Genomic DNA, 27,986 nt, shown 5'->3' on the forward strand with positions numbered 1-27,986 from the left:
GCTCTTCCAGGTCCTTTGCTGTCTCTGACAGAATTACAATGTCATCGGCGAACCTCGAAGTTTTCACTTCTTCTCCATGGGTTTTAATACCTACTCCAAATTTTTCTTCTGTTTCCTTTACTGCTTGCTCAATATACAGATTGAATAACATCGGGGAGAGGCTACAACCCTGTCTCACTTCCTTCCCAACCACAGCTTCCCTTTCATGTCCCTCGACTCTTATAACTGCCATCTGGTTTCTGTACAAATTGTAAATTGCCTTTTGCTCCCTGTATTTTACCCCTGCCACCTTCAGAATTTGAAAGAGAGTATTCCAGTCAACACTGTCAAAAGCTTTCTCTAAGTCTACAAATGTTAGAAACGTAGGTATGCCTTTCCTTAATCTTTATTCTAAGATAAGTCTAAGGGTAATTATTGCCTCACGTGTTCCAACATTTCTACAGAATCCAAACTGATCTTCCCCGAGGTCGGCTTCTACCAGTTTTTCCATTCATCTGTAAAGAATACGAGTTAGTATTTCTCAGCTGTGACTTATTAAATTGATAGTTCGGTAATTTTCACATCTGTCAACACCTGCTTTCTTTGGGATTGGAATTATTATATTCTTCTTGAAGTCTGAGGGTATTTCGCCTGTCTCATACATCTTGCTCAACAGATGGTAGAGTTTTGTCAGGAGAGGCTCTCCCAAGGCTGTCAGTAGTTACAATGGAATGTTGTCTACTCACGGGGCCTTGTTTCGACTCAGGTCTTTCAGTGTTCTGTCAAACTCTTCACGCAGTATCGTATCTCCCATTTCATCTTCATCTAAATTCTCTTCCATTTCCATAATATTGTCCTCAAGAACATCGCCCTTGTATAGACCCTCTACATACTCCTTCCACCTTTCTGCTTTCCCTTCTTTGTTTGGAACTGGGTTTCCATCTGAGCTCTTGATATTCATACAAGTGGTTCTCTTTTCTCCAAAGGTCTCTAATTTTCCTGTAGGCAGCATCTATCTTACCCCCAGTGAGATCAGCCTCTACATCCTTACATTTGTCCTCTAGCCATCCCTGCTTAGCCATTTTGCACTTCCTGTCGATATCATTTTTGAGACGTTTGTATTCATTTACTGCATTTTTATATTTTCTCGTTTCATCAATTAAATTCAATATTTCTTCTGTTCCAAGGATTTCTACTAGCCCTCGTCTTTTTACCTACTTGATCCTCTGCTGACTTCACTACTTCATCCGTCAGAGCTACCCATTCTTCTACTACCGTATTTCTTTCCCCCATTCCTGTCAATTGTTCTCCTATGCTCTTCCCGAAACTCTGTACAACCTCTGGTTTAGTCAGTTTATCCAGGTCCCATCTCCTTAAATTCCCACCTTTTTGCAGTTTCCTCAGTTTTAATCTACAGTTCATAACTAACAGATTGTGGTCAGAGTCCACATCTGCCTCTGGAAATGTCTTACAATTTAAAACCTGGTTTCTAAATCTCTGTCTTACCATTATATAATCTATCTGAAACCTGTCAGTATCTCCAGGCTTCTTCCATGTATACAACCTTCTTTCATGATTCTTCAACCAAGTGTTAGCTATGATTAAGTTGTGCTCTGTGCAAAATTCTACCAGGCGGCTTCCTCTTTCATTTCTTACCCCCCCCCCCCCCCCCCATCCATAGTCACCTACTACGTTTCCTTCTCTCCTTTTTCCTACTACCGAATTCCAGTCACCCATGACTATTAAACTTTTGTCACCCTTCACTATCTGAATAAGTTGTTTTATTTCATCATACATATCATCAATTTCTTCATCATCTGCAGAGCTAGTTGGCATATAAACTTGTACTACTGTAGTAGGCATGGGCTTCGTGTCTATCTTGGCCACAATAATGCGTTCACTATGCTGTTTGTAGTAGCTTACCCGCATTCCTATTTTTTTATTCATTATTAAACCTACTCCTGCATTACCCCTATTTGATTTTGTATTTATAACCCTGTATTCACCTGACCAAAAGTCTTGTTCCTCCCACCACCGAACTTCACTAATTCCCACTATAACTAACTTTAACCTATCCATTTCCCTTTTTAAATTTTCTAACCTACCTGCCCGATTAAGGGATCTGACATTCCACGCTTCAATCCGTAGAATGCTAGTTTTCTTTCTCCTGATAACGAAGTCCTCTTGATTAGTCTCCGCCCGGAGATCCGAATGGGGGACTATTTTACCTCCGGAATATTTTATCCAAAAGGATGCCATCATCATTTCACCATACAGTAAAGTTGCATGCCCTCGGGAAAAATTACGGCTGTAGTTTCCCCTTGCTTTCAACTGTTCACAGTACCAGCACAGCAAGGCTGTTTTGGTTAGTGTTACAAGGCCAGATCAGTCAATCATCCAGACTGTTGCCCCTGCAACTACTGAAAAGGCTGCTGCCCCTCTTCAGGAACCATACGTTTGTCTGGCCTCTCAACAGATACCCCTCCATTGCGGTTGCTCTTACGGTACGGCTATCTGTATCGCTGAGGCACGCAAGCCTCCCCACCAACGGCAATGTCCATGGTACCTTATCTGTAAATAAAATACGAGCTTTGAAGTGTAGATCTTCTAAGGTGGCATGACGGCATTTTAGCCCGAGAGCTCGTGCACGCTGCAAGTGATATGGAGAGAGTGATTGCTCATGCAAGTGTGATCCCAGAAGACCATTGTCAATGCCATTGGCAGTTTCAGTTCCATGCACATTTGTTTTGAGATGTAAAATGCTCTTCCAATAACTTACATCAATAATGAGATATCCACTATGTGGATGTTCGTCATCTTTTGATGAATTAAAATTTTTTCTACTTAGCTTATTCTTTTACTGGTCTCATTCCCTTTTCTCTGGGGTATTAGTTTTTCAATTAGTTTCATCAGTACAAAGAAATTGTACATCTTCCTCTGGGGGACTCTATGTTCAAGTTATAAAAAACATCTCACTTTAACTCATGTGTCTTTTGAAACCACTCTTTAACAATGAAGCATAACAAATCTCTTCATTACAATTCAATTTCCAAGACTTTCTGCCTTTGTTTTACAACAATTAAAATATAATGTCTTCTTTCACTAGGACACAACTTCTTAAGACAACTAAAATGTGGCTGCTCTCTCTCTTCCCACATCACGCAAGCAGGCTAAACAGAGATACCGTAATAATGTACATGTAGACCAAAGAGTTTAATCATTTGCAAAGATATTCAACAAAAGTGTTTATATCGTTCTTAAATAAATTGACACGAAAATATTACAAAAGTTTGCATAAACATGTATGCAGTCGACTTTACTCAAATAGGCATATTTATATCTTTGTTAATGTAACTGCACAGTGTTTTGTTTTGTTTTGTTTTTTTTTTTTATTTTAAATTTTTAATCCCTCCCCCCCCCCCCCCCCCCCACACATACACAAAGTTACTGATACACACCAGTATCAGAGATTTAATACTAAGTATTAGGCTCAATTACATGACAGGATTCAGTCTTCTATTTGTCACAGTATCCCCTCCCGCATATCTGGTGTATAAACTGTGTGACGTCTGTCATGATCCTTAGTCCTCGTAGCATACTGTTCCATGTCTGGGAGTTGCCGAAATAACTTGCAGAAAACTTTTTTTCACCCAGAATGTGATGCTAAGGATCTTGTTCAGTGTACGTAATACCCGCCTGGTGAATACACCGTCAGCTAAACTGTAGCAGCACAAGATCCTCAGCATCACATTCTTACTGAAAAAAGTTTTCTGCAAGTTATTTCAGCAACTCCCAATCATGGAACGATATACCACGAGGACTAAGGATCGTGACAGACATAACACAATTCATACACCAGATACGCAGGAGGGGATACTGTGACGAACAGAAGATTGAAACCTGTCTTGTAATCGAGCCTAATATGTAGTATGAAATCTCTGATACTGGTGCGTACCAGTAACTTTGTGTGTGAAAAAAATAAAAAAATTTAGAAAAAGAAAATAGAAACTTTGATTTTTATACAATCTTTATGGCTTGTGAACTACCATTTCACTAGACACAAATTTAACATCTGTGCAGTTACATTAACAAAGATACAAATATGCCCATTTTAGTAAAGTCAACAGCATACATGTTGATGCTACCTTTTGTAATGTTTACGTGTCAATTTATGTAAGAACAATTTAAACACCTTTGTTGAATATCTTTGCAAATGACTAAACTCTTCAGCCTACATGTACATTATTACGGTATCTCTGTCTGGCCTGCTCATGCAATGTGGGAAGAGACAGAACAGTGACATTTTAGTTGTCTTAAGATAAGTTGTGTCTTAGCGTGTGAGAAGACATTATATTTTAATTGTTGTAAAACAAAGGCAGAAAGTCTTGGAAACTGAATTGTAATGAAGAGACATGTTATACTTCACTGTTAAAGAGTTGTTTCAAAAGACACACGAGTTAAAGTGAAATGATCTTTATAACTTGTACATAGAGTCTCCCAGATGAAGTAGTACAATTTCTTTGTACTGATGAAACTCATTGAAAAATTGATATCCTGGAGAAAAGTGAATGAGATTAGTAAAAGAATGAGCTAAGTAGCAAAATTCTAAACTCATCAAAGTGGGTACGCATTTCAACTTCACTCAAAAATGACGAACACCCACATAGTGGATATGTCATTATCGATGTAAGTTATTGGAAGGGCATTTTACACCTCGAAACAAATGTGAAATGTGCAGGGAACTGTAACAGTGGTCTTGTGGGGTCACACTTGCCTGGGAAATCACTCTTTCCATTCCACTTGCAGCGTGCACGAGTTCTCGGGCTACAATACCCTCATGTTACATTAGAAGAGCTACACTTCAAAACTCTCATTTTATTTACAGATAAGGTACCACTCACATAGAGAAGTATAATACAGGGTGATTGTAATTAAAGTTAAACTTTCAAAACACTGCACACATAACACCGTTGGTCAGAATGACGTCAAATTGCAACACAATATTATTGGAGAAGGGGGAAAATGTATGGCAGAAAAAAGAAATAATGTGAAAATTGATCAATAGATGGCACTGTATGTATCAGAATATGTAAATGAATACACCTGTCATGCGCACGACCCACTGAAGTTGGTATAAACACACCAGGTACACGGCTTTTCCTCCTTTCGCGCCTGCAATGTTCGCCATGACTGTCTCAATGCAGGATTTTGCTCTGCTTGTAAAGCTGTATTACACAAATGATGACTGTGCACACCTTGTTCTGCAGAAGTTCCAGACACTGAAGGATTTGAAGAAAGGCGTTGGTCCGATGACTACCATGGGTCTGGAGAAAATTATTCGGAAATTCAAAAAGACAGGTTCTTTTGGTGTGAAACCTGGTAGATGGAGAAAACGAATTAATCTGACGTCAGTGGAAGCAGTGGCCACAGCAATGCAGGAGGAGACAAGTAGTGATGTGCAAACGCGTAGTGCACGGAGAATTGCCTGAACATTGGACATACCTGTGAGCATGGTGCGTAAAATCCTAAAAAACCTCCTTCTTTGCGATCCATTAAAAATTACCCATGTGCACAAGTTGCTTCCTATTGACCTGTCAGCAAGACAGACCTTTGCTTTAGAATTTCTTGCTCGCATGGAGGTAGACAATGATTGGCCGTGAAAGATTTTGTGGGCAGACGAAGCCCACTTTCATCTAACAGGATATGTCAATACACAGAATTGTCGAATATGGGCAACAGAAAATCCATAGGCAAATCAACCAGTACCACTTCATCCTGAAAAGGTCACTGTGTGGTGCGGGTTTATGGCATCATTTATCATAGGGCCATATTATTTCGAAGAGATGTGTTTCCGGTCCTGTTACCTGTACCGTCACTGGTAAATGCTACGAGTGTCTTTCGCACAACCACGTCATTCCAGCTCTCCAACAGCATGGATGTGTGAATGGGATCATTTTAAGCAAGATGGTTCACCTCCGCACATTGCAAATCCAGTTAAGCTGCTGCTCAAGCGCCATTTCAGAAATGCTAGAATTATCAGCCATCATTTCCCTACAGGCTGGCCATCCCAGTCACCTGATCTTAATCTGTGTGACTTCTGGCTGTGGAGCTATCTGAAAGATGTTGTGTTCAATGTTTTGATTGAAGACTTAGTTGCATTGAAGGCACGCATTGCCCAACACATTCTGAACGTGACCCTGGAAACACTTCGATCAGTTATGGAACATGCTGTTTTTCGATTTCAACTTGTTACAGAAAACAGTGGACAGCATACCGAACATGTTTTGTTAAAGTCACACGGAAATTAATAATGCGATTTGATTTTGATTGCGGTTTTAGCCTCAGGACGGTTAAAAACTGATCTGAGTGATGCTTTTTATGAGGTTTTTGGCCTCAGGAAAATTAAAAACCGATTTTTACCATCCAATATGATATGACCTTGCCGTGGTGGCTGGGCTTATGTAACTAGCAGTATCACATCTGTACACCCATGCACACTGAGTAGTACAGTTTGTTTAACGTCAAACTCACACCTTCGGCATTGTTGTACGATTCATTTATCATACTTTGCCAGACATATTAACAGCTGCCCTTTATCGCCAAACTGCAATAATAAACTACCCACAGCATTCTCACCAAAAGATGACGGACAGGATTTAAGCACTACAGGGCACCGCTGCACATTCTATGCCACGTGCAAAAGTACCTATCGTCGACATTTGGTAAGCAACAGATTGGTAGAGGTTCAACTGCCTTCAATCCTTTGAATTTCCAGCTGTGCGGACATTTAACATTTTGAGGACTGGGCACCTTTGGCGTCATTCAACAAACTCGTACTGTGCTTTTTCAAAGCCTTTTTAGAATTTTGTTTAGTAGATTCTACTGCGGAAAAATTATGTCAGGTTATTGCATTTGAAAGAAGATCTTTTCTCTGAGATACTGCAAAGAAACATAAGACCTACACAGTGATCATTTTTTATACTGAAATAAAAATAATGTGTTGTTTTAATAAAACAAAACATTTTTTTTCATCTTTTCTTTCCTTATTGCAGACAGAATTAGAAACTGGTGGTACTAAAAATAAATCTTTTTGAAAATATAGTTTTTATTGAAAACTACTTAGCATTAAAACTTTTGAAGGATTTTGGAAAGCAAAGTCCCACCTCACGTACTTCTCAATAGAACCTGGTACATTTTCTTGTCACTTTTCCAGATCATGCCTCGATTCATTCTGCACAAACGTAACATCTTCTCTGGGGCCTCTGTGACATTTCTGTAACCAGCTTCAGTATAGGAAAATATCTTCCATTGAGTCTGTTTACAAGTGAACCACCTTGTGGGAAAGCCTCCTTTGTGTATCAAAGCCACTTCAATTTAGTAATGAATTCAAGATGATGTCTACTAATAGGCAAATGAAGTTACAATTGTTATCATGAAAATGTGAAAAAAGCTTTATTCCACCACTTTATTTACTTCATCTCAAAAGGGTAGCAGCCCATTAGCTGGTCACTGCATTGTTTTTATTACAATGCAAAATACAGATTTTTCTGTTATTCCTAATGTTGCTACCAGCTTTTGGACAACTGGACTGTTAGCTAGCCCTTTTCCATTTTCCAGTAGTGTACTATAAGATCATTTTGAAAATAAATACAAAGCTTTTAGCAGACTACAATTGATGCATTTTTCCAATACATGTAATATCATGAGACACGGCGCGTTGCAACACGATGAACGTAAAAGCTGCAAAGCAAGTGATACACAATGTCTGGATTCCTCACCAGTCAATACAAGTGACAGGTGCTGCCATCTATGTTTTTTCATTATAGTACAGGCATCATAGGGTACCTTTATACACCCGACAGATGCAACACAAAATTTGGAATATATTAACAGAGCTGAGAAACAGCCAGCGGAGATACGTTGCTCGTCTTTTTCAAGCAAAATCTATGCGATGTACAAGCTACGTTGCTCTTCTTCAAAGTTTTAAAGATATTGGTGTATTCTGCAGCCATCAACAATGTGCACATGTGTAACACCAAATCTGAGCATGTGTCTACACAAATTTGTGACTCTGTGAGGAGGAGAGCTGAAGGGTGTGTGACAACAAATGGAAACCACAAGGAATGTTGGAAGTACAGGTGCCTGTTGTACGACAGCCTGGGGTGTAACTAGATTAATCTACATATACAACTATACTCTGCAAACCACTGCAAAGTGCATGGCAGAGGGTATGTTCCATATTAACAGTAATCAGGGTTTCTTTCTGTTCCACTTACGTATGAAGCACAGGAATAAATATAATTTTAATGTCTCTGTGCAGACTGTAATTGTTCTAATCTTATCCCCACAAGCCCTGTGTGAGCAATACATACGGGGTTGTAGCACATTGCTAAGATCATTGTTTAAAACCAGTTCTTGAAACTTCGTTAGTAGACTTTCTTGGGTATTTTACGTCTACCTTCAAAGGTCTGCCAGTTCAGTTCCTTCAGTAGCTCTGTGACTCTATCCCACATGTCAAACAAACCTGTGACCATTCGTGTTGCCCTTCTGCGTATATATTCAACATTCCCATTTAGTCCTATTGGTAAGGGTTTCACACACATCAGCAATATTCCAGAACTGGTTGTACGAGTGATTTGTAAGCAGTCCCCTTTGTAGACTGACTGCACTTCCCCAGTATTCTACCAATAAACCGAAATCTACTTCCTGTTTCACCCACGACTGATCCTATGTGATTATTTCATTTCATATTCCTACAGAGTGTCACACCCAGGTATTTGTATGAGTTGGCCGATTCCAATAGTGACTCACTGACATAATAGTCGTAGGATATTACATTTTTTTCACTATACGAAGTGTATAACTTTACATTTTTGAACATTTAAAGCAAGTCTCTATTGGTCCCTCATGGACAGGGGACATCAGCTGGTTAAGCAATTGTCAATATCAATGAAATACTCCAACAGCTGTGTAACTAAGATGATGATTTTTTAAAATTTTTTTTTTATTTTGACAACAACCAGTTTCAGCATTCCACTATGCCATCTTCAAAGCCATCATCTTTAAAGCAAGTTGCCAACCTTTGCAGTACTTTGACATCTTATCAAGATCTGACTGATGTTTATTCAGTATCTTTCATGTAGCACTCCATTATAGAGAACTGCAAATATGCAACATGAACAGCAACGGTCCTCACACACCACCCTGGAGCATACCCAAAGTTATTTCTACATCTGACGATGACTCTACAACCAAGATAATAACCTGCATCCTATGTACCAAAAGTCTTCAATCTAGTCACAAATTTCACTTGATATCCTATATAATCGTACTTTTGACAATAAAAATAGATGTGGTACTGAGTCAAATGCTTTTCAGAAATTAAGAGATACTGCATTACCTGCCTGCCTTGATCCAAAGCTTTCAGAATGTCATGTAACAGAAGTGTGACATGGGTTTCATGTGATCTGTGTGTGTTGCAGTCATGTTGATGGCAAAATTTTTGCTGTTTTGACTAGCAGTGCCCCCTGTAAAAATATGAGACGCTTTCTCCAATCAACCTGTACACAAATCAGAACAGATGAGATGGGCCGGTGCAGGACGACAGATGCTGAGAGGCGACCTTGGAGACTGCACTGGGTGAAGAAACCGGAAGGTGGTACTCACGACGGGCTGACCCCTCCATATAGTATGAGATTGGCTGGGCTACTGGTTACCCATATTTCAGGATCCTTATTGTTCTCTGGGTCCACAACCAGTTACACAATATCCAGAAGCTTTGTCCATCAGCAGTCTTTTTAAGCTGATCACTGCGCCATTTTAAGTGGAGTTCCATTTGATATGCCTACAAACTGTTACATCTAGGTATTCGAACAAGTTTACTGACTGAAATCGTGACTTGCTGGTATTTTAGTTGCAGTATACTATGTTTTTGCAAGTTATGAACTGCACAGTTTTAAATTTCTGAACATTCAAAGCAAGATGCAAATCTTAGCTCCAATTTGAAACCTTATCAAGATATGACTGAATATGTCTCCGCCTATTTTTCAGATAGATAACTACATTGCCTGCAACAAGTGTGAGGTTATTAATTTTGTCTGTAAGGTCATTTATACACAATATGGATAGTAAGGATCCTTAAACATTTTGATGGGGCATACCTCAAGTTACATCTATATCTGTGGACAAATCTATATCTACAACCATGTGCTCCATCCTCTCTACCGAAAAATCCTCAATACAGTTGATTAGTGACTACACAGAACATTATTTACAGATTTAATCTATTAGGTTATCTTTAATACTGTCCACCAGAGACTCTGCTGTCACACACCTCTGCTTGTAAGTTTTTGGACAGACTTCTCATTAACTTGATGCCCAATCTTCTTTTGCCAGGTTCATTAGTCTGTACGGTAAATTAAGTAACTGGTTCTTCCTCAACTTGAAATGTTTGTGAAGGAAAATGGTGGCCACATGAGTGATATCATTTTCAAGTGATAGGCATTTTAAATTGCAAGCATTGTGAATCCATGCTGTATTTATTTTATATCTTTGCGAATAAATTTGTATCACTAGCAGAGGTTTCAAAACTGCCTGTTTCCCTGCCACGTCTGTTACACGAGATGCAAGGATGTCATAACAGACAACTAGGTCTATTAGCTGAAAACATGATGATGATGATGTACATCTGTTTGACCCTCAACAAAAAATAAAGTAATGTACTGTATCTAAACAGACAGATAGACCCATTATTGTATGACTGCATGATTACAGAGCAATTACACCCATTAAATACCTAAGAGAATGCGGATGGAGGAATTTCAAGTGAAATGACCACACAAAACTAACTGCACGTAAGGCAGATGTCAGAATGAGATTCACTGGATGAATCCTCAGGATGTATGGGCCACCCAGAAGTGAAGTGCCTTACAAAACCTTCCTTCCACCAATACCCGAATACTGCTCATCTGTCTGTGATCCTTACACCTAAAATTGATAGTAAACAGAGAAGATGCAAAGAAGTGCATTTTTAGATTACACATATGCTCAACAAACTCCAGTAGTGGGTGCTGCAAGAGTGGTGCTGAGTTTCACGGTGAGGTTTACAGATAAAGTCCTGAGGTTTGTATTGCTCATTCTGTAAATACATACTATACAAGACCATGTTGTCCACATTGCACAATTTAAGAATATTTATTTGTTTTTGGATGGAGTAGACTATCTTTTACATAATTCTAAGTTCTGTGAGAATGAAAAATTATTTAAAGGAAAATTCATTTCCCAACATAAGTAACCCTGTCCTTTTTCAGATTCAAAGCCACCTTCCTCGACGAGGGTGTGTCACATTACGATAATGCTGCCTCTCTCCACTCGAAGAAGTTACAAAATGTTTATTTCAATTTCTGACGGTTTGAGTTAGTCAATTAAGATGAGTTCGATTAAGAACAGTGATTGTTAGCAAATCATCAATAGCATGGTTTATTACCACAATTATTAGTAATTTCAAACATTTTTTAAGATACTTGGCTTTAGTGCTATTGTGCATGTCACCGTACAACACTGATCATTTTGCAATTCTCAAAGCAAACAAAATGCGATACGAATAACAAAAGAAAATCAGCAAATACAACCGAGCAATGTCAGTAAGCACATTGTCTGAACTCAACTCAACTTATTCCCACTCACTATCACATAAATAATGCAGTGTGAATAATTACAGTGAATTCTTTCTTACGAAAGGGCATGTCTCACGTGAACACAGTTAGCAAGCACGTGCGACCCATGCTGACAAGAGCATCATCTCAATCCAACTGCTATGCTCGGACTAACTGTTGCACCATGCCAAGCACTAGTGCCCAGCAACAAAAATCACACTCATAGCCAGCAGGAAGTGATTATTGTGGAATTCTTACCTCAGCTAAACAAGAGGTAGCTGGAACACACACACTCTGCAATGAAGTAGATCGATACATTTATGAACAAACGTTACAAACAATGGCAAATACCTTGATGTGCGAGAATCTAAGATCGTCAAACCCCTGTTGCACTGAAGCCCTCATTCAAACCTTGTCCCCCAAAACCAAATGACAAGTAGCAACACCTACACTTTAAAAGTTATCACCATATCCACATCAAATGCCCCCCCCCCCCCCCCCCCCAGACTGGCAAGCTGTCCCACAACTACCCCTACAGGCATTATTCACAAACTAATGCCCTCCTGTCAGAAGCACCCTCATCACCTAGGATCTGATATGCCTCCACTGAACATACCACACACACTCCGATTGAGCCCTGAAATTGGATACCCTCCCTTTTGTATCCCACCTACTCCACCCAGTGTTGGCATCCATCGCTCTGGTCGCCTCTGTAACTTAACAGTCAGACTCTACAACAATGTCACATGATTATCCACACCTTGATGTTGCTACCCTGCAATATTGTCCTGTCCCAAACACCTGTTGTTAACTGTATGATTAGTTATGATAAAATGACTGGAAACATCACATTGGTGGTTAAAAAATTATTGTAGCTTGAATATTATTAAAGTATGCCAAGGCAATGGCACACTGAGAATCCACAATGTTCTTGGTACAATTTGTTACAATTGTCAGTTAATAACACACCTATGTTTAACACTTTCAGGAGATGCTAAGATGCAAATTAAGATCATGTAACACTCACGGCTGGTATACCACAATGGGTAGCGTCACAGAATTCTAAGGTGTATGTCAATGTGTCACTGGTCTGCGCCTCCCTGGAGCCAATTTTTTTTTTACTGACAGTGGCGTTTCTTAGCAGGTTCTGATACTTTCTTGTTAAATTAATAAAAGTATGTTCTCCAATATCCCATGTCATGCACTTTCTGGGAAGTCAGTTTGTTTGCTTGTTTGGTTTTAGCTACAAAACAGCATGCACTACTTACACGTTCTTGTTTTAAGTGTATTCCACATATTGTAGTGATTCTTGCTGAAGAAACAGTGATCAAGTACGAATGGCCTTAGGATTTTACTAAACAGTAAGAATAACAAAATCATTTTTATCTTACATGGAGAATTATTGTAAATTTGTATCACACTACTTGTAATGGAACTTTTGTACACCACCATTCTTACTGACTGAACATGGTACATTCCTTTTTGCCTTACAACATTTTCATGGATATTAAAGTTTTTATTTATGTATACTACAGACAAAACAAGACTAGCCTATGGACAAGGGAGTAACTGTCCATTTTAACAGAGCTAACATAGCAAATCTATGCTCATCCCTTTAATAATCAATATGATGTGCGAGCGAGACGCAGCCAACAACAGCCACTGGAGCGCACTGCAATCGCATATATCACATCGAGGAACACATGCCATACGCACAAGTTACATTGTTTCTGAGTTTTCAGCAGCAAGCTGAACTTGGAACACTCAATGTTGACATTCGAAACCACAGTCTGTGTGTAACAGTTTTAAAAGCTACTCCACTGGTAAGTATGGGACAATAATGATCCAAACTAATTATCTCCATAAAGAGATATAAAAAATTAATAATTAAAAAAAATATTATGACTTACTTACACTTGGAAACCTTGTCGGCTCTGGCACTTCTCTCGGAAGCAGTTTGTCATCCATATTAGTGCCTGTAAGGAAAGGGACACATTAGAGACAAAGGCCAGTAATTTTAATTACAATTCTAGAAACTGAATCTGTGCCAGGTAGAACACACAATTCTCCTGCACTTGTGTATGCATGCACCTCTCCCTACCTCTCCCCCACAAATAAACAGTTCAATAACCGAGCGAGTTGCCTCATTTAGCACTATCAGTATATGCAGTAAAAACATACTGATACTTACTTAGAATATTGTAAAAAGTAAATTAAGAACTACAAAAAATGAAAATCATGACTAAAATAACTTCAATGATCCTGGTCTCACCTTGAAATAAAACAACAATCTTATTCCACCAGTTTCAAGATATGAATGTGCAATGCAGAGATTAACAATTCCAGAACTGGCCTATGATGAATACTGACTTATTTAACTGCCTCTCACTATGGCTATCATAAACAGCTTTCCACAGAGAAATCAACACGAGGCCTCAAAAGTGAAGAGCTGGCAGAGCTAAGCAAGAAAAATTAGGCTGTTGGTGCATACTGTGGCTCTCACAAAGCCTTGCAACTGGGGGAGGGAGGGGTGGGGCGTGGGGACAGAACGGGAGGAGGGGGAGTGGTGGTGCAATACAGCTGAACAAAAGGATTTATTCCAAAAGCTAGCATGTTTTCCTTCATTTTCGGTTTGTCTGTCAATGACTCAAGGCTGTTCTTCTTCAGTGAGTTGTCTCCCTTACCCCTACAGAGATAAAATATTCTTTATATCTGCAGCCATTTTTTCTCAGTTGCTACTTCAGTTATGCTTCATTATACAGGCTGTTACAAAAAGGTACGGCCAAACTTTCAGGAAACATTCCTCACACACAAAGAAAGAAAATATGTTATGTGGACATGTGTCCGGAAATGCTTACTTTCCATGTTACAGCTCATTTTATTAGTTCTCTTCAAATCACATTAATCATGGAATGGAAACACACAGCAACAGAATGTACCAGCGTGACTTCAAACACTTTGTTACAGGAAATGTTCAAAATGTCCTCCATTAGCGAGGATACGTGCATCCACCCTGCGTCGCACAGAATCCCTGATGCGCTGATGCAGCCCTCAAGAATGGCGTATTGTATCACAGCCGTCCACAATACGAGCACGAAGAGTCTCTACATTTGGTACCGGGTTTGCGTAGTCAAGAGCTTTCAAATGCCCCCATAAATGAAAGTCAAGAGGGTTGAGGTCAGGAGAGCGTGCAGGCCACGGAATTGGTCCGCCTCTACCAATCGGTCGGTCACCGAATCTGTTGTTGAGAAGCGTACGAACACTTCGACTGAAATGTGCAGGAGCTCCATCGTGCACGAACCACGTGTTGTGTCATACTTGTAAAGGCACATGTTCTAGCAGCACAGGTAGAGTATCCTGTATTAAATCATGATAACGTGCTCCATTGAGCGTAGGTGGGAGAACAAACTAAAATGAGCTCTAACACGGAAATTAAGCATTTCCGGACACAAGTCCACATAACATCTTTTCTTTATTTGTGTGTGAGGAATGTTTCCTGAAAGTCTGGCCGTACCTTTTTGTAACACCCTGTATACATATGAAAAATCAGTCTTTTGCAACTGAATGTTTTATTTGTGTGTACTAAATAAGTAAGAGCACTTTCAGTGTGCCAAAGTATATATTATGGGCAGTGCAGTGTTTAAATGCAGCCTAAAAAAAAAAGGAAGAAATCTCTACTATGTGCACCTAGCACATGCAAAAGAATGTATGGATATGTGACAAGGACATAAAAATGAATACCATTGAGGACGTCCAGCATGAATAGGCAAAATATGTTTGGTACATCTAAATAAGAATGATTTTTTTTCTTGTCTACAAGATAAAGCACATGGAAATAAAATTTGTCAAAGTAAAATTTGCCAAACCCTGAAAAAGTGGACCCCATACTAGGCAGGCTAAATATTACAGAAAAGAAAAAAGAAACACAGATAAACTAATTAAGCAGCTCAGTTCAAAGCGTTTCATCATTAGAAGCATCTCTCATCTCTCACTGTGTTGTTCTGAAGACAAGAGTGTTTTCTCATTTTCCCACTGTCACTACCTGTTGTCTTGTGGACTTACTATATACACTGGGGGAGTGCACCTACAGTAATTAAGCAAAATGTTTGTACAACAGCAAGTAGTATAACTACTGAATAAATTAGATAACTGTACATCTTACACAAGGCTTGACACTCAATTCCCAATACGTTTACTCCCAAATGGTTGTTGTTGCTGACAATAAAAATCAGATTTAGCTGAAATGTTTCTTACACAGTCACAATAAAGACATGACAACAATTTTCATCTAGACTTTGCCTGGTTGTGTACTATGATGGAAGATATTCAACAAATTCCAATCTAACATAAAGAAAGAAACTGGAAATCCCTGCCAATTCAAAAGAAAATTAAAAACATACCTCATTAACTACTCTTTCAACTATCTGAATATCTAGGTTCAGTGATATGTTAGCCATATAGTAAATATTAGTGTTTGTGATAAAGCTGTATGACAAGTAATACTGTACTATAAATAACACTCAGTATTTATGGATGTAAAAATATTTTCTTTGAAAAATGCTTTGTAATAGTAATGATAATAATGAATAGTAAGCTGCCGAAAGCCAAAGCTACATATTAAAAATTAGGAAGTAGCAGCTTCTTCCAAAATAGCAGCTTTCGTTCCAGTGCCTTGGATTAAAGTCAGGTGGTATTAATATGAACAGTGTTTAGTATAGGGATAGTTTATTGTTAGCAAAGTATACACATTAAGTTTCTTTGACTCACCTCCATTTTGGTAAAATTTACCGGTATGCCTCGACATGTTTCTGTCCTAAAGATTCTCTTTCTCGACAAGATCTGCAGAATGTGACCAACCAATGCAAACTTTTCATTTCGGATGCACCAGAAGCTTAGTTTCAAAAACCATATTTAGTTCAGTGAAAGCACAACAGAATATGTTCACTATTCCATTTACTTCTTTCACTGTCAAACTTTCATTAACTACAGAACATCACAGACAGAAAGTGTGACTTCATTTTCAATTTGTACCGTTAACTTCTCAATGTGTGGATTACACATTATTCCTGTCCCATTATTATTGGCACTCTGTCTCTTACGTAGATGGGACCAGTGTGATCAGCTTGGCGTGGTATTTATAAACCCAAAGAAATTTGTAAGTAACAAATGTCTGGGTGTAGATTGTGTACATCTAAATAGGCTATTCTCAGTGACTGAGTAAAATGTTTTTCGACATTTGCAAAATCATCAATTATCAGGGAAACTGACAGTGTGTGGAATGGATGTTAAAAACAAAAGAATCAACTGCAAATAAAAAATGTAGATATATTCGAACATATGATTTACTTAAAAGCTTTCAAAACAGTGATAAACATTTTCTAATGTATTCAAATATAAATGGTATAGCCTCAGATTTGTTGTAACCCAAGTATTCTAAAACTGATGAACTTCCAAGTTTTACTTTCAGAATGTTCAAATTTAAACATTGGCTGACAAAGGCAGTATAGAAATTCTAAACAAAATTGAACATTTTACACTTGTCAGTAGTTTTTGTGGAGGTAAAAGGTCTCATGGGGGCTGCTGCATGCTTCTAAATGACTCAATAAATTTTAAAGACAGTGAGTTCAATTGTTTGAATGAGGAAGGTAATTTTGAAAGTTGTGCTGTGGAACGAATTGATTTAAATACTGTATCTCTTTACAGAATTCCTGGAAATGCTGTAACAAAATTCTTTTTATCTAAATTTCAATGTCTATTAGAAAGACTTCCGAAAACCAGAAAGAAAGAAAAAAATAGTAATTGCAGCCAACTTTAATATAAATGTATTAAATCAGAATAATGACATTGTAAATCTTTGTCACTTAATTCAGAAACATGCTTTTAATTTAAATTTCACTTAAAGTACTAGAAGAAATAGCCACTCTGAAACACATATTATCAGTTTCCAAAAATAGGAAAACCAAACCGTGTGAAAACATGTTTTGAAAGGAAAGAGAATGTAAATATATTTTCTAAAAAACTATAAACAGGCTTCTAGATAATAGTGTGTCAAGTGAAAAAAATTTCAAAACATTCCTAAATGGTTTCCTAGATTTTTCAACTAAACTTTCCCCCTCAAGCCTGGCAACAAAGAGTGGCCAACAAAATAAACTGGATTACACAAGGAATAAAAGTTTCTAGTGCCAGGAAAAGACAACTTCACAATGAGTTAAAACATGACAAAAATTCTGACTAAAGAGATATAAGAATACATTCAAAAAAGTTGTACAGGCAGCAAGAAAATTGGATAACAACCTGTTTATTAGTAAACATGAAAATAAATCAAGGCCTATTTCAGATGTTGTCAAATCTGTTAAAACATTCAAAAGAATTATCCCAAAAGATGTAGAAGATGCTGCAGTGCCTTTAAAAAACAAGAAATCAGCTGGGTGGGATGAAATTCCAACCACTGTAGTCAAGGCTGTTTATAACATCATTTCTTATCCATTGGCTGAAATTATTAATCAGACATTTGAGGCAGGATATTTCCCAGATGTGTTAAAATATGCTGAAATAAGACCATTGTTCAAGAAAGGCTCAACAGATGACATGGGAAACTGCTGCACTATTTCCCTGATGCCAGTTTCTGCTAAGGTGATAGAAAGGATTATTGCAAAACATCTTGAAAACTTTCTTATATAAAATGACGTTATACTTAAAAATCAATTTGGATTTCCAAAAGGGAAAAATACAATAAACACTATCAGGGAAATCACTGAAAAGACAAGCTCTGCTTTAGACAAGGGTAAAAAGGTCACAGATATTTTTTGTGATTTGACCAAAGGTTTTGACTCTGTCAGTTACTTGCTATTTCTACACAAGTTAGAGAGAGATGGGACCGTGGACAGGGCATTACAGTGGTTCAAATCTTATTGGTCAGAAAAAAAAACCAGGGACTTATACTAAATTCAAATAGGAAAATATCATTCTCAGACTGGGTTAGGTTAGGTTAGTGTTGTTTAACATCCCGTCGACAACAAGGTCATTAGAGATGGAGCGCTAGCTCGGGTTAGGGAAGGATGGGGAAGGAAATCGGCCATGCCCTTTGAAAGGAACCATCCCGGCATTTGCCTGAAACGATTTAGGGAAATCACGGAAAACCTAAATCAGGATGGCTGGAGACGGGATTGAACCGTCGTCCTCCCGAATGCGAGTCCAGTGTGCTAACCACTGCGCCACCTCGCTCGGTCTCGGACTGGAAAAAGATTTGTACAGTGGTCTCAAAGGCCTTAATTTTTTAGCCTTATCTTTTTCTGCTGTACATAAATGATTTACCTTTAAGCATTGATGTTCACTCCGGTTTATTCACAGATGATACCTCAGTTTTAATAGAAAATAACAATTTTGAACAAATTCACGATACTGGGGATAAAATAATGGGAAACCTAGACCGATGGTTTCAGTAAAATGGATTAAAACTTAAGTCACAAAAACACAATCAGTGCAGTTCAGTGCTAAAGCATCATCAGCATCTCCCATGAAAAAAGTGCACAGCAATCAGGAAATGACTGAAGCAAGTTATGTAAAATTTCTAGGTCCAAATCTTGACAAAAATTTAAACTGGACAGCACATGCAGACTTCTTAGCAAACAAACTAAACAGCCTACCTAATGCGATGAACATTTTATCTGGTTCCACCCTTATGGATACCAGGAACATAGTCTACCACAGCTACTTTAAGAGTACGGATATAATTCGATATGGAATAATTTTCTGAGGAAGTCTGCGAACAGCCCAAGATTAATTACACTACTTCTTCTTCTTTCGTTTCACCCTCTTTGGGGTACGCTGGATCAATCATTTCTTTGTGCGTTGTTCTTTTCTTAGGGCCCAGTATTTCTTCATTCTTTCTGATCTTCTTCTCCTCTCTTCTTCCGAGATGAAGGATTTGGACTTTTGTGTGGATTTGTCTTGGAACCTTATGTTTTCATCTTTAGTAATTAATTTAGCAGTTCGATCAATAAGTGAATTTTCTGAAATATTTAATTCCACTAGGTCTTTCTCAGTTTCTTTAAACCAGTTGGGCTTCGTTTTTCGGTTACGGAAGAAGTCAAAGATTTGTTTAGTTAATCTGTTGGAATTCATTCTGAGAAGATGACCATAAAAATTTATTCTCCTTTTTCGCATAGAATCTGAAAGTTTTTCAATTTTCTTGTAGAGAGTTTCATTTTTAATGTATATAATCTTATTGTCTTGAAATTTTGGCCCAATGATTTTTCTTAAAATTTTTCTTTCCTTTATCTCAAGTTTCTCCATTTGGCCTTTGAAATTCATGTTAAGTGTTTCTGCTGCATACAGTGCTTCTGGCTTAATCACTGTCTTGTAATGTGTAATTTTGGACCCCCATGAAAGGGATTTTTTGTTGTATGTATTTTTTGTTAGTTGGAAGGCCAATTCATGTTTATTTTTTCTGGATTCCATTGCTTTGCTTTCCCCAGCATTCCAAGTAATCCATTCTCCGAGATATTTGAATTCTTTTACTATTTCAATCTTCTGTTCTTGAGCTTTGATGTATTTACATGAGTGCTTGATGTTTGTCAATATCTTAGTTTTTTCAGAGGAGATGTGAAGACCAATTTTAGCTGCTTGTTTCTTTAGTTCAAGGATTTGCTCCCGTGCTTCTTCCATTGTTTCAGCAAACAGGGCCATATCATCTGCAAAAGCAATGCAATTTACTTTAAGGTTCTTCTTTTTGCAACCCAGTCTTATACCACTCTCAATATTTGTGTTCCATTCTCTGACTACTTTCTCAAGAGCACAATTGAACAGCAACGGTGAGAGCCCATCACCCTGTCGCACTCCCGTTTTTATTTCAAAGGGTTCCGATAGTTCGCCCATAAATTTAACTTTCGAAAATGTATTTGTAAGGGTCGCTTTTATAATATTAGTTGTTTTCTTATCCAAACCCATTTCTTCCAGGACTGATAACAGAGATTCTCTATCAATCGAATCATATGCTTTTTTGAAATCAATGAAGGAGATTACGTATGTCTTTGCCCTTGATTTTTGGTAAGCCATGATGTTTTTGAGGTTTAGTATTTGTTCCGAACATGATCTACCCTTTCTAAAACCTCCCTGGTATTCCCCGATTTGTGGATCCAATTGCGGCTCTGCCCTGTTCAAAAGGACTTTAGAAAGAATCTTGTACGTTATATCCAGCAGTGATAGTCTGTAATTGTTGGGGTCTGTCTTCAAACCTTTCTTGTGGATAGGGTGGATGAGAGCTGTTCTCCATTACACTTCATAAGAGAATTATAAGAAACATGGGTTTAGTTCAAAAAAGAACATTGTATCGCCCATTATTTAAAAAATTAAAAATATTCAACATTCCTTCTCTGTACATATACGAAATTTTTATTTTCATACATAAAAATCAAAACTCACTTGACAATTTTCATTTTAACCACAATTACAGTACTCGTCACAGACACAGTATCACCCTTCCCTCTCATAATTTACAACTTTACACTCAAAGACCACTGTACAAGGGCTTAAAAATTTACAATAAACTAAATAACACAAATCTGTTAAATATGGAGTTGGACCCACTAAAAACATTGTTATTTAATACACTAATGGAAAAATGTTGTTATTCAATCGAAGAATTAATGCAGGACACTTTGACAATTTGAAAATAAAAGAAACAATAAAGATTACGTATTGTATAATAAATTGTTAATATATCGTATTTATTGTATTGCAAGCTGCAAAATGACCATAAGTGTTATATATGTTCTTGTTAAAATGTTCATGTCTGAAAATTCAGAAATGTCTGCTTAAATATGTTAATTATTATTAGCTTTTTTTTTTTAAGTAATTTGATGCGCCTCCAGTACAAAAATCTTTGATTTGTCACTACATTCTACACGTTTTCACATTTACAACAGAGGCAGAGAGTAGAATGTCACAGCTGGCTAAGAAATGGGAGCACCTACCAGCTGTCATGTGAGCAACAAATGGTATGAGGTGTCACCTATGGCAGTGACAGATTTAAACAAATTTAATGCAAACCCTTGACACTGCATACAAATAGCGTGCGCGCCCACACACACACACACACACACACACACACACACACACACACACACACACACACACAGGTTTTCAAGTATTAAAAAACCTACCAAGGCACATTAAATGTCGGGTCGATAAGGTGATTGAGTTTAAACTGATTTAAAGAAGTTTCTGTTGGGCAACTCCTTATACTCCACTGAAGATATTTGTCACAGAAAATACCGAATACAATATTTTTGATCATTCGAGAATTGGCATTGCAAAACTACAGTCATTTCTAACATAATGTCTTAACAATATTTTGCATTTAACTTAGATAATACATGCACCTTTGACTTCTTTCCACAGCTCTTGAGACACCTCTCCACAGGATCTGTGGTCTATGAGTAACATAAAGGATTACTCCGAAAGAGAATATAAGTGTGTTCTACTCCAGCAACCCACCCGAGATCAAAGTGCCTGAGATCTCTTGTCCCAACTCTGCTGAGTACAACTCTCACTCAGACAGCCACTACAGGGATCAAAGGCTTCACAGCCAACATATTCCACTTAGGGCCTACAGCAGTAGCAGAAGTGCTGTCCAATCCTGAGCAGATCCATGTATCCTCATACCAGAAATTCTAAGACAGTCAGCACATTTTTTTAGACACATCTGGACACCTTAAAAGTGCAACTAGCCTATATTGTAATATCATTAACAAACATTGCACAAGAAAATGCATAATGGCTTGAGTATGATAGTGTTCTACCTCAAAACCTTGGCTCTGATGACTGACAGGTCTGTCATATGGCCTGGGGTTTACGTTAGTTGGAAAATAACAGTCAGGTGGAAATATAAATAAATGCAGGCTGCCACTAGACAGAGTCCCCAACTTTCTTCTTTCTGGACTAATTCCTACTGATAGTTACACAGATGAGAGAACCATGAAATTCTTTAGCCCAATACAATTTAAAAAAGGGCAATGGCCATGGCACCAATATATTTTAATTCTCGATAACAAACCGTTTCTCCTTGACACCTCCTGCTACTGTGTATAACTATCTCTGCCAACATAATTTGTAAAGGGTGGTGGCTAGGAGTTAATAACTCAATCTCAATATATTTAAAAAAAAAGAGAAAAACAGCTCTTTAAAAATTAAGTTATGGTGCGCTTGTAAAATTAATCGTTCCACATCATTATGATTTATGGTACAAAGGAACCATGGAGCAGGAACCCAGCAAGCAAACAAATAACATGCATATATATTATAAAATCAACTTAAAATGCACATACACCTCTTGGCAGTACGGGTAGTTTTAGAGCAAACACCTATTTATGACTCCTAAGCAACAAATATCTCCTTGGTGTCATTTGGGAGGAGTGCTGGGAGTAAGATTCAAATAACGGCAAAATTAAACAGACTATTTTCGTCCCATCTAACGTCGTTTTAACTAAGAAGAACAACACTGCAACATGCACCGAAAAACTTGTCAAATACTCAACAAGAAGAAGTTCCCGAAATTTTCATTAATTGTTGTATAATATTATATACACGTAAACACAATTATCGAGCGCTGGGATAACTTTCCTGTCCGTAGAGCTTAAAACAAAAGGAAAGAATATTTGCATCATTAAACTGTTAGCAAATAACCCCCTGCACTCGAAGAACTCGTGTTTATAACAAAGTAGTTACCAAAATTAATTTGGCAACATCACTACTTATTCTCTCAACATAAAAAATATGCAGCAATTTGAAATTATTACTGTCTTCCAACAGCTTCAAACAGTTATGGATATGCGAAATTTCATAGTTCCTCATTCTTACCTGGGGCTTCTTATAAATATAAATAAAATTCTAACACAGATTTATATATCTTCGGCGCACTTCTGAAACGATAGACGGATGTCGAACAACTGCACGTTACGTAACAATATTTGTTCTTGCAGCACACCGATTACTTTATTATGACAACCAAAAACTTGTTGTATTACTGTTATTAAAGAGAGCTACAGTATTATTTGTTTTAATAACCAAATCCAATTCAAACACTAAAATTAACGCGCCAAACATGTTAACACACCACAGTACACCACCATTCCATTGCCAACAAAGAAGCATTTGAAAATGAAAAGTCCGTAAAATATTTTCAGTGTACACAATCACGTAATGATTATTATACAAAATAGTAGCTAGAGAAACTTATATCGGAGAAATTTAATTCATATGGAGAAAGGCATTCACACATACGTCCCACCTAATTAAAAATAATAATAACTTATCGTCATTATATTATAACATCAATTGATATTAACCGGATATAAAACGAGTTTATCACCTCAAACATCCAGAGTCCTAATTATTAGATGCCAATGTGGAAAATTCCATTTTTATAGCGTCTCTGAAACTTTTTGATGTTTCGATGTTGGCAGTTTACTATCGTGCGAAACTGCCACTAGTTCAGTACTCATTTGTTTTTTGGCCGCAGCTGGAGTTGTGCACAGTAATTTTAGGAACTAAATAAAGCTTTCGATTTAAACTTCTACTCTCGCCTATCTGTTGAAAAACGGTGGAGACATTAGTTTGCAATTTATTATTACTATTAATGTTTATGATACACGTTGTAAATAACATAATATTTTCCGAGAGTTTTGTTTTAGCTTTTCTTTGCTTAATGCTGTTAATTTTCTGCATTAATGTTTTTATGGCTGTTTTATAAAGTATTTCGCGTCTGGCACACATCAACTTTATTGTTTCAATTTTATCCCTGCTGATACTATCGTGAAGGTTAGACTGCCTAGTTAACATGGTTCGCTCCATTCTTTTAAAGAGTGTGTGAAACGACGATCTACAATGAACGAGAAAGGTTAGAGAGCTTGCACGTCTGTAAATCGGAAGCAATATATGCAGGACAAAGGTAGTTTATTGTAAGCGTCCGAGAAGTGTTATAAAATTTTTGTAATAATGGCTATGTTCTTCCACCAATTGGCCCCTACACTGGAAAGTTGTGAAGAGTTGAATTGGTTTCAGTATTAAATAAATAATATTGGTTACTAATAAAGTCTCAAGTGTATTTCCTAAGCAGCCATAACGTACGATTCTAATTAATGGACAGATGTGCAAGATTTAGTCTGAAAATGTATCGTTTGGAATTACAGAAAAATGTTGGATAATGTAAAATGTGGCCTTTTGATGGCAAAGAAAACATCTGAGAATGCTTTATTCAAGGAAAATTAGATAAATCTTTAGCAAAAATATATGTTTTTTACGTACATTATTCAGCATAAATTCTTCGTTGAACTTCATGTAATAAGTCTGTAGTGTGTTATTTATTATACAACATGGGCAAAAATACATCAATTATTCGTAAATTACAGTCGCACGACTTAATTGTAGCTACCGATGTCTCCATAATTTCTACCAGTGACAAACGACATACAAGGTAGGCATGACAACACAATGTAGCAAGTATTGCCAGTTATTAACAATCAAGTGTACTTCGCACACTTATGATTTTATCTTTCCAAGACTAGAAGAACACTGTAGGATTGTTTTATGACACTTAGGAAACAAAGTACACGTGCCCTTTTGGAACCACTTTCCAGTGTGGAGATTCTTTATGACGATCTATAACATCCAAAGAGTGAAATATTATCTACATTAATACTCAGCAAACCACTGTGAGATTCATGTGAGAGGGTATGTCCCATTATACCAATTACAAGGGTTTCTTCCAGTTCCATTCACATCTGAAGCACAGCAAGAATGATTGACTGAATGCCTCTATGCGTGCAGTAATTATTCTAACCTTATCTTCATGACATCTGTGTGAGCAATACGTAGGGGCTATAGGATATTCCTAGAGCAGTCATTTAAGACTAGTTATTGAAACATTGTTAATAGACTAGGAATAGTTTACTTCAATCTTCAAGAGTCTTCCAGTTCAGTTCCTTCAGTATATCTGTGACACTCACCCATGGATTAAACAAATGCGTGATCATTCATGCTGCCTTCTCTGTATACGTTCAGTAAACCCCCGTTAGGCCCATGTGGTACGGGTCCCACACACTTCAGCATATTCTGGAATGGGCTGCATGAGTGATTTGTGAGCAATCTCCTTTGTAGATAGACTGCACTTCCCCAGTATTCTTCCAATAAACTCTAATATACCACCTGCTTTGCCCATGACTGAACCGATGTGATCATGCCATTTTATAATCTAAATATGCTAATGAGTAGACCGAAGCAATTATGAATAGAGAAGTGTTGTTACTCTATAGAGGACTTTAAGTTGTAGTGCCATCTTGGAAAACAATGTATATAGACAATGTCTCCAATCTATCAGTGGTATGAAAGAATGTAATTATACACTGTATAATGTGCACTGTACTATCATAAATATAAGCTAAATTGTGTTACACTATAGAGGAATCTACTTGTAGTGCCCTTTTGAAAAATAATGTGTGCAGACATGTGTCTGATCCATATGTTGTTATGAAAGAATGTAAATATTTTACTGTATATGTGTAATGTAGTCTAAATTTCCCTGACAATCTCCGAAAACTTTTTGTTATATGGACAGAAGATAAATAAATAAATATCCCTACAAAGTGTATTTGTACCGAGTGAGGTGGCGCAGTTATTAGCACACTGGACTCGCATTTGGGAGGATGGTGGTTCAAATTAGCATACAGCTATCCTGCTATAGATTTTACCTCATTTCCCCAAGTCACTTTAAACAAATGCCAGTATGGTTCCTTTGAAGGGGTGCAGGCGACTTCCTTCTCTAATCTTATAGGACCAAAGGCCTTGCTGTTTGGTCCACTCCCCCAAATCAACCAATCAACCAGGTATTTGTATGAGTTGGCTGCTTCCAACAGTGACTCATGGATATTATAGTCATAGGATATTAATTTTTTGAAGTGCAGTGTCTTACATTGCTGAACATTTAAAGCAAGTTGCCAATCTCTGCACCACTTTGAAATCTTATCAAGATCTGACTGAATATTTATGCAGCTTCTTTCAGATAGTTCTTCACTATAGATTGGTGCATCATCTGTAAAAAGTCTGCTGTCAGTATTAATGTCGTCTGCAAGGTCATTGATGTACAACATGAACAGCAATGGACCCAACACACTTTCCTGAGGTATACCTGAAGTTACTGGTACATCTGACCATGACTCTCCAACAACGATAACATGTTGTGTCATCCCTACCAAAAAGTCATCAACCCAGTCACAAATTTCACTTGATACCCTTATGATCATAATGTTGACAATAAGCGTGTGCATGGTACTGAGTCAAATGTTTTTTGGAAATCAACTAATACAGGCTTTCAATATTTCGTGAGAAAAGTGCAAGTTGGGTTTCACATGATTGATGTTTCAAAAAATCATACTGGTTGGCATTTAGGGGTCATTCTGTTCAAGATAATTCATTATGTTTGAACTCAGAATATGTGCTAAGATTCTGCAACAAATTAATGTCAAGGATATTGGATGGCAGTTTTGTGGATCATAACTTCTACCCTTGTTGTAAATGAGTGTGATCTGTGTCTTTTTCCAAGAATTGGGCACTGTTTTTTGTTCAAGGGGTGTATGATAGGTTATAGTAAGAAGAGGGTCTAACACAGTCACAAATTCAGTATAGAATCTGACAGAAATACTTTCATGCCCAAGAGCTTTGTTCAGCTTTAATGATTTCAACTGTTTCTCAATACCATTGATACTGATACTTATTTCATTCATCTTTTGAGTGGTACAAGGATTAAATTGGGGCAGTTCTGGGTTTTCTGTTGTAAAGCAACATTTGAAAACAGAGTTACACATTTCAGCTTTTGCTTTCTACCCTCAGCTTCAGTTCCTGTCTCATTCACTAGGTACTGGACACTAGCCTTGGTGCCACTAACAGCATTTACATACAACCAGAATTCCTTTTAGTTCTGTGAAAGATCACCTGGCAATATACTGCTATGATACTCATTGAAAGAAACAGACATTGCTCTCTCGACAGCCAGCACTGGGTGTTTAAGAGCGTCAAGAAGAATGTTCGATATGAGTCATCAGCTCTGGCCAGTGATGTACTGTTAATGGCTGCTGTCATGCCACCTTTTGGTGTATGAATTCACACTTTCGTTGTTTGTTGGCAAAGTCAACTAATTTGGGAAAAAAGAAAAATAACTGGTATTGGTGGCACAATGATCTGTAGCTTGTGAGCAGGTGAAGTTAATGAATTTGATAATAAAAATATGTGGCTATGGTGACAGATTGATCTATAGCTGTGTCCAATGTGTCAGTTGGGTTGGAAGGTGAAAATTTGGTT

At 37.6% G+C, this 27,986-nt stretch overlaps 1 protein-coding gene across 1 annotated transcript in view; it reads right to left on the minus strand.

Annotated features, from left to right (window-relative positions):
• The window catches only part of LOC126443298 (uncharacterized), a 98,235-nt gene extending 74,635 nt beyond the window's left edge, over positions 1–23,600 (minus strand). The window contains exons 1-2 of the mRNA XM_050090910.1: positions 23,493–23,600; positions 13,548–13,609 (exon numbers count right to left, since the gene is read on the minus strand). Of these exons, the coding sequence (XP_049946867.1) occupies positions 13,548–13,601 (54 nt within the window). The 5' untranslated portion in view covers positions 13,602–13,609; positions 23,493–23,600. The remainder of the gene's footprint in view (positions 1–13,547; positions 13,610–23,492) is intronic.
• Between the last annotated feature and the right edge of the window lie 4,386 nt (positions 23,601–27,986).

Source organism: Schistocerca serialis, unplaced genomic scaffold, assembly GCF_023864345.2.
Source record: "Schistocerca serialis cubense isolate TAMUIC-IGC-003099 unplaced genomic scaffold, iqSchSeri2.2 HiC_scaffold_1444, whole genome shotgun sequence".
In the NCBI taxonomy this organism is placed as follows: domain Eukaryota; kingdom Metazoa; phylum Arthropoda; class Insecta; order Orthoptera; family Acrididae; genus Schistocerca; species Schistocerca serialis.